This window comes from Apodemus sylvaticus, chromosome 3 (assembly GCF_947179515.1).
Source record: "Apodemus sylvaticus chromosome 3, mApoSyl1.1, whole genome shotgun sequence".
NCBI classification, from domain to species: domain Eukaryota; kingdom Metazoa; phylum Chordata; class Mammalia; order Rodentia; family Muridae; genus Apodemus; species Apodemus sylvaticus.
In genome coordinates, this window is record NC_067474.1 from 133,524,920 (window position 1) to 133,533,075 (window position 8,156).

The following is an 8,156-nucleotide window of genomic DNA, read 5'->3' on the forward strand; positions in this document are numbered from 1 at the left end:
AATTTGGTCATGACAACACTTGCTCTGCTATTTACACCCAGTGCCTTGACCTTTTACTGTCTTTACTATCATGCTATCCACAGTTAACATGTTTTGCATTGGCTTATAGGTATGCTGTTGTTTTCTGTGAACTATACCAGGTTAGAGAAACCAACATATCAGATTATGGTCAAATTATAGCACAACTATCTTGATTCCCCCAAGAGGATAATATGTTAAAGTTTAATCCTTTTGCTTGACAGTCTCTTGAATACTGTAAACCTAACTTGAAAAATCCTGGCTTTTAGAAAAAGAAGTGGGTTAGCTCTACCTCTCTGCTCCAATCTGGTCCTGGAAGTCACATTCCTATTCTTTGGCTGAATCTCCTACATGTTTTTTTTTTTTTCTCTTGGTGTACACCTCTTTCTCCCAGGAAGTATTGCCCTCCACGTCCTGTCTAGGTATTGCCCATTATATATTTATCACAGCCAATCAGATACAGTTATACATTGCCTTAGGGAGATGAGGAAGAATGGATATTTACAAAGTATGAGACCAGTGATGAGCCATAGAAATAACAATACCAAGACCATGTAAGTATTTAGCTCTTTGTAGGAACAGAATTAACAATTGGATATACAGGGACACATCTTCACACATTGTACCCCAACACCAATAATTTGAATTACATATCTGTAGAGAAAATTCCTCCTTCCTCCTGCTGTCAGGCTGGACCATACTACTTGCCGTCGATAAAAGGATGTGTGGAAAGAGAATCAGGCCACTCTCGAGAAGCTGAGTCATAGTGAGTTGGTCCACTGTTCCTTTCCTTCTGTTATATGATGACATTATGGATATAAGGTTCCTTGAAGATGGCGGTGAGAACACAGAAGGTCATTTGCACTCTACAGCTACAAACATGAGCAGCAAATGAAACATTGCAGTTATGATCCAGTAAGGTGTCTAAGTTATTTGGGATTGTACCTCATGTAGCCTGTCAATCAAGACAGCCATCTTGGCTTCATGATCTTTTGTCCCAATTTTTAAGCACTACATTGGTTTGAATGCACAGACTAGCTAGATACAACAAAGACACTGTTCTTTTCTTCAATGGTGAATGCTCTGACCCCAGATTCCCAGGATGCTGGTTCACCAGTCAACCCTACCAAGTCCCATCACCTTGAGAAATGCCCTCTTGATGTCCTTGTTCCTCAGACTGTAGACCACAGGGTTGAGCAAGGCTGTGACAGCATTGTAAAAGAGTGAGGCTTGCTTGTCTCGCTCAGGGGAGGAGCTGGAGTTGGGCCTCATGTAGATGTAAGACGCTGGAGCATAGAAGAGGGTGACCACAGTCAGGTGGGAGGCACAGGTAGAGAAAGCCTTGCAGCGGCCCTGGGTGGACTTGATCTTGAGAATCGCCTTGGCAATATGAATGTAGGAGGCCACAATGAGGGAGATTGGAGTAACAACTACAAAAACACTCAAGACCAAGTCCACCATCTCAATGAGGTGAGTATCCATGCAAGCCAGGCTACGAACTGAAGGACCTTCACAGAAGTAGTGGTTGACCTTGTTGGGCCCACAATATGGCTGACTCATGGTGAAGAAAGTATGGAATAAAGAAGAAAAGAAACCACAGATCCAAGACCCTGCCACTAACTGTATGCACAGGCCCCAGTTGAGGATGACAGTGTAACGCAGTGGATAGCAAATGGCCACATACCGGTCATAAGCCATGACCACAAAGAGGATGCTCTCAGTTATCCCCAAGGCACTGAACATATACATCTGCATCCAGCAACCAGTGAAGGAGATGGTCTGAGAGTGAGCAAGAAGATGCACCAACATCTGGGGCATGGTGGTGGTGACATAGCTCATATCCAACAGGGAGAGGACACAGAGGAAGAAGTACATGGGAGTGTGCAGCTGTGTGTCCAGGCAGACCAGCATGATGATGAGCCCGTTGCCCAGGACTGAGCTCAGGTAGATGAGAAGGAAGACAATGAAGAGGATGCTGTTGGTCGTGGGGTCACTGGAGAAGCCAAGCAGGATGAACTCAGAAACCCAACTTTGGTTCTGCACTGGATTCATCTGCATGATGGAGGCTGTAAGAGAATCCATTATTCTATGTTTCACCTGACACATGGCAGCGATAGAGACAGAAAGGGGAGATAGAGGCTGAGGAGAGGCTGAAACCTGAAGCACTGAGTGCTGTTTCAGGGAACCAGACAACTCAAAGGTCTGTCTAACTCCAGTTCTAGGGGATCTGACACCCTGCTCTCACCTCCAGAGGCCACACACGGTAAACAAGCATGTATATACACAAAATAAATAATAACACTTGTTATAAAAGTGTATATATATATATTTTTCTGGGATGTGGGTTTTGAGCTCAGTGGTCGAATCCTGTGCACTCTTCTCAAGTTACTGAACCTCCCAGTGCCTCAGTCTCTCCATCTATCAAATAAGGCTGATGACACTCATGACTCAGAATCATGTATGTATAAAGCATCTTACATAACTTTTGGAAAAACCATACAACACATGACAGGTCACATGTTCTCTCATACTCTCTGTCTGTGTCTGGGAAGGCAGAGACAGAGGATCCCGCAGCAAGTGGGCAGTGACACTCGCTGGAATGATGAGCACTGGGTTCAACTGAGAGACCCTGCCTCAATGAATAAGGTGAGAGCAACTGAGGAAGAATCCCATGTCAGAATCGGACCATGCGCGCGCACACACACACACACACATATTCACACAGACACACACACACACACATATTCACACAGACACACACACACACACACACACACAGACACACACCAGGCAAATCTGAAGAAGGGAATGAGCAAATTGATGAAGAAGACAGAACCAATGTGTGTCAGACACAGGCTCACATATATACAGTCATATGAGTAATGACAGATGCGATTGCATGTAATAAGCTTCAGACATTGTAGTCTTCCCAGGGGATGCTGATGGATCCTTTGAGTATTCAAGCAAGAAAATTCTTTCTTTCTTTTTCACTTCCAGGTCCTTCTCCCCCACAAAAAATAAAATCTGAGTGTACTGTAATTTTGAGTGATAAATCTAAAATAATTAAATTCTTTAATCCAACCTGATACATACATTTATCATTTTAGGGTAAGCAAAGTATTTCATTAAAAGAGCACTTTCCATGGAAGAAAAAATGATAATAAATAAAACCAAAAAAGGAGTACTCAAGATATTTATACAAAGACTTAGAAACCACAAACATGGCATCAGACACTCCAGTTGAACAGAGAACACTACTGAAGGCATTTCACGGAGGCGGCTGTCTATTAGGCACTGATGAGGGTAAGAGGTTCCCAGCACCATTTCTCATCTGGACATTGCAGAACACCACAGAGCCACACCCAGCCCTGCTTCTCAGTCTCACATCCCCACACCCCTACCAGCATGGCTGCAGTAACAAGTCTAGTATTAACTAGTGTGAGTAGATCCAATGGGGAAAACATTGAAATGATCCTTCAGTGTGGGCTTGACTGTGCTCCCTAACGTTAAGCTCATTTAATATATTGCCTGGCAATACAAACATTAAGTACAATTCTGAAACAATGTGTAAGCACATAGACACACACACACACACACACACATGCTCAAGGAAAGATGTGTAAAGGATATTTCTAACACTAAACAGTCTGAGCTAGGGCTCCACTCATATGCTCATGAGCAAGATGATGGTTAAGGCAGGAGTTGCTGTTGATGGGAGTAGAAACATGAAAGAGACTGGAAGTCATCCCCAGTCTTCACTTTCCCTGCCCCCATCTCCTCTCCTGACCAGTCTACAGCTCATCACCCTCACAGAATCCTTTCTTTCACCCAGGTCAGGGGACACCCGTTCTCTCCTCTGGCAGTTTTTGTATCAGGCTCTCTGTGACCCTTGACTTTAAATATTTTCTTCAATGTATGATGTTTTTAATTAAAAATATTTTCATACAATGCACTTTGATCATAATCTTCCCCTCCTACAGCTTCTCCCAGGTCCTCCATAGACAACTTCATGTTCTTTCTCCTCCCAAACTCTCTTTAAAGACAAAAAATATAATAGAAAGAAAGAAAGAAAAAGAGAAAGGAAACATCTTTTTTTAAAGTAGAGGAAAGAAAGAAAACAAAAGAAAAGCTCATGGGGGCACTTTCCTGTTGGCCAACTGCTCTTGAGCATGTGTCTTACTTACCTAGGAGCGTGACTGATACATGAAGCGAGACTCTATTGACAAAAACTGACCTCCCTGTTCCTAGTGGGTATCAGTTGCATATGAGGTATTGTTTAGGGGCAGGATTTTGTGTCCACTTTCCTTTCTCGGGGTTAAGCAATCATCTATGTCACCATATTCTTCATGAGACTGCTCTTCAGGTTATTCAAGGATTTTCCAGCTGGTCCTATCTGGCCCCAGCTGAAAGCCTTTTACCAGCTCTGCAGCCCCATCATTCAAGGCACATACACTGCTCCTTCCTAACCCGTCTGGTCTATGAAGACTAAGCCTTAGGATACAGCTGTCTTCACCTCCCCTGTCTCCAGATACAAATCTCCATGCACCTCCACAAATCTCCTGACACCACCACACCTGCCTCTCTCCCATGCTAGGGCACTTGCCTAGCTTCTCGCCATGGAGCGGGGGAACCAGCACATGCAGTGTTGCCTGTACTGTGGCCATAGGTTGGCCAGGAAGCCTTTCTGGTTATACTACCACCTCCCACCCCTAACCAAGTCAGGATACATCATGCATTTCTTATTCATTGGCTGGTTATAGTCTGAAGAAGCCTAAAGAAGACTTTCTTCCTATTAACAGAATTTCCAGATAAATGAGAAAGAATTATCTATAGTAGGGTATGACTAAATAGTTGACTTCCTAACCTTTGCAATAATAAAAACAACTGATATTTATTTTGGATAATTTGTATATTGTAGGTATTGTTTCACTAAACTTAGATTAACATCACAACAATTCACTGAAAAAAGTATTTTTGTTCATGCGTTATAAGTAAAAACCTAAGGCCTAGAGAAGGCAGTTTGTTCTGAATTACAAGCTTGGCAAGAAGGAAGTAAGTGGGAGTTTAGGTGGTCCGGCCTCAGAGGCTGGTCCCAGTAACTGCCTTCTCTGCTCTGGTACTCAGGCCCCCAAGTGAAAGGTAAGAATGCTGTCTTGTCCTCTACTTGAGCTCATTTTGATTCAGCACAGAACAGAGCTCCCAAGATAAATCTGGACAGCTAGCCATAGGCCAGTATTCCTGATGAGATTTCCCTCTTGTCTACTCAGATAATGCTACACATGGTAGTTCCAATCCACCAAGCTTCCAAGCCAACATCAGAAAGGTTTAGGATTAGGAATCCAAAGTGATGTTCAACTATATATGGGGCTTGAGGCCAGGCTAGGCTACAGCAGACTTACATGTGTCAACCCCCAAGAAAGAAAATCATGATGGCTCTGACCACAAAGTGCTTCAAACTGCCTCTCTGTGGTGTGAGAAGTCACCATCAGAGACCATGACCATCAGTGCTCTCTTATGCATAGGGCTTTCTGATTCGCTTGAGAACTTTGAATTCGGGACTCTACATTCTTTATAATCAATATGATTTAAAGCAGACAAACTCTCTGTAAATATTCATTAAGATAATAAATGGAGGAAGCTGGTAAGAAGGAAACAAGGTTGAGAGAGAAGAAAAAAGAGTAGGAAACGAGAAGAGGCCTGGGAGTTTGAGATGTTCACACAGAGGATGAGGAGATGGATGGCCTGCCTGCTACCTCCTGCAGTACATCTTATGTCTGACCCCACCCACAAACCAAACACCAGTGACCACCTTACCACTTGTAAATCCAGAGATGTGTCACTCAGTGGCTGTTTTTGGCTCTTACAAGAACAAGCCTGAAGGGGAATTCTCCTTAAAGGAACAGAGTTGAGAGGGACAGGATTCTGGGCAGTCCAGTCTCCAGAAAAATGCCAAGATGCTATTGAGTTGAGGGCCTAAGTCTTTTGATTCCTCTACAAGGAGCAGGTATCCCTGACTCCTGAAGATGGTGCCTATAAAATCCTGCTTAACAAAGGCAAACTCAGACATCTTCATCTCTTCCCAGTGGGACCAGCAGTAGAGTTTTATGACCTTGCCTCCTCTCTGAGGCTTCCCAGGAGAACTGGAAAAGGTTCATTTCCGTTCCCAAAAGGGATGCTAAGATGATTCCCCAGATTCTTGTCAACAAGTGTACTACAAGTGAGACCCTTGGGGGAATAGCAGGAGGAAACAGCCAATGAGGGATTCCCTTATCTAGACTAAGTGGGGAATAAGAGCAGCTCAGAGAACAGGAGCTGGAACCTGGTCACCTGATACACAGGTCAAGAACACAAGTTCTCATTGTGATTCCTTTTTTGTCCAAACTGAGTCCAGACATGCAGTGAGACCATGCTTGTGTCACACTCTTCTTCCTTCCTCAACTACCTTGGGGCAAACCAAAATCCTTTGTTCTCTGCTGTATAATATAACAGTAAGTTACCCAGCTATCCTGGTGCTAATGGAGAGACAACAATGAGGTCTAGAAAGGTGGCTGTGAGGGGGAAAATAGCATTTTCTGCTCTTGCAGAAGACTTAGTTTGGTTCTCAGCATGCATATCATGACTCACAACCATCCACATCTCCACTTCTGGAGGATCTGGTAGCCCTTCGACTTCCTCAGGGACCAGACATGCATATGGAGTACATACAAACATGGAGGAAAAGCGCTCATACACATAAATAGAGACAAAAAAAGAAAAAGAGTCAACCATGAAGCATCAATATGAAAGTCAACATGAGATTCCCCATGCTGGTGCACAGAGAAAACTCTCCCAAGGGCTCATGTCATTGGATGCACATAAGAATTGGGGACCAGATATATCACCCATAGAATATGCTCTCTTTAACTTGCTATTGTTCCGAAGCCTTGGAAGCCATAGAATTCCAGTAGTAACCTCTTCCCTTCCAGACTTGATAGACTAAAATGTGATATGTTGTACCTGCCACAAGACCTGGCCTATTGTTCATGGCCTTCAGTCTCCATCCCTGCCTTCTGTCTGAGTCTTGGATTCCTAAGAACCCAGAAGGAGAACACAGTGTGATAATGCTCTTCCTAGTTAGAGTGATTAATTGATAAGGTTTTAGAATTCCTGGGAGTATAGGGCAGTGGTGGTATATGGCTTTAATCGTAGCACTTGGGAGGCAGAATCAGTGGAATAAGTTCAAGGCCAGCACGGTCTACAGAATGAGTTCATGGACAGCTTAGGATACCCAGGGAAACTCTGTTTGGAGCCCCCAAAATAATTTCTGTGAGCTGCTCCTTAGAGGCAGCCAGTATTAAAAGTTAATTTAAAAATGACAATTAAATAAATTGTATTGGAATAATGACAGAATAATTGAGGATGGTGCTCAGCTCTATAACATCTGAGTAAATAAATAGTCTGGAGTTTGACTTATAGCATTTAAAAAAAAAGATAACAAAGTCTCCAAAATTCTTCACATTCTGATGATTAACTTCATTTTCCTGTGGTCTGCATTCTGGCAGTTGTTGAGTGTCGTGTATTGCAGGTTGAGTGTCGTGTATTTGCAGGTGTAGTGACATGTAATCTCTACTGCTGTTCAGTGGCATGTTGGCAACCATGACACTGGCTATGATTGGTGTATGTGCAACTTAGTAATTGGAGATCAGAACTTATCAGAAGCATCATAGCATACTCTTAACCCCTACAATGCTGTTGCTAAGCATTGTCCCACACCTCTGACACCAAATCTTCTTACTAGTGTTTTTGATCGCATTACCTCTTTACAGGCACTTAAGTGCAGGTGGAGACTCTTCTCAGGATCAATAAGGAGGCAGAGATTCAGAGAGAAGCAGACAGAATTGAGTGTCACATATAAAATTATATAGCTACTCTGGCTTTGTTGGTTTTATTCATGGAGATTTTATTATAGATTCATAAGGAAAGTCTCAAACAGAGATAGAAGGAGGGAAGAAGGGAGGGAGAGAGGGAAAGAGGGAGAGGAAGGGAGGGAGGGAAAGAGAGAGGGAGAGAGGGAGAGAGAGAGAGAGAGAGAGAGAGAGAGAGAGAGAGAGAGAGAGAGAGAGAGAGAGAGCATTTGAGTTAGACATGGATGTCAGCAA

At 43.3% G+C, this 8,156-nt stretch overlaps 1 protein-coding gene across 2 annotated transcripts; it reads right to left on the reverse strand.

Annotated features, from left to right (window-relative positions):
* Nucleotides 1-1,128: 1,128 nt before the first annotated feature.
* On the reverse strand, nucleotides 1,129-6,654 carry LOC127680069 (olfactory receptor 2A12-like). 2 transcript variants are annotated; one of them, XM_052175650.1, is made up of 2 exons: nucleotides 6,639-6,654; nucleotides 1,129-2,060 (listed from the first exon to the last, which is right to left on the reverse strand). In XM_052175650.1, exons 1-2 carry the CDS (start codon nucleotides 6,652-6,654, stop codon nucleotides 1,129-1,131), a joined length of 948 nt encoding a protein of 315 aa, XP_052031610.1. The 2 variants fall into 2 exon arrangements, with proteins under 2 accessions (XP_052031610.1, XP_052031608.1); XM_052175648.1 differs by lacking the exon at nucleotides 6,639-6,654 and having other exon boundaries at nucleotides 1,129-2,124.
* Nucleotides 6,655-8,156: the final 1,502 nt, after the last annotated feature.

Bases quoted from the DNA above. Each gene is read 5' to 3' on its own strand.
- LOC127680069 (XM_052175648.1), bottom strand. From the start codon at position 2,124: ATGTGTCAGGTGAAACATAGAATAATGGATTCTCTTACAGCCTCCATC.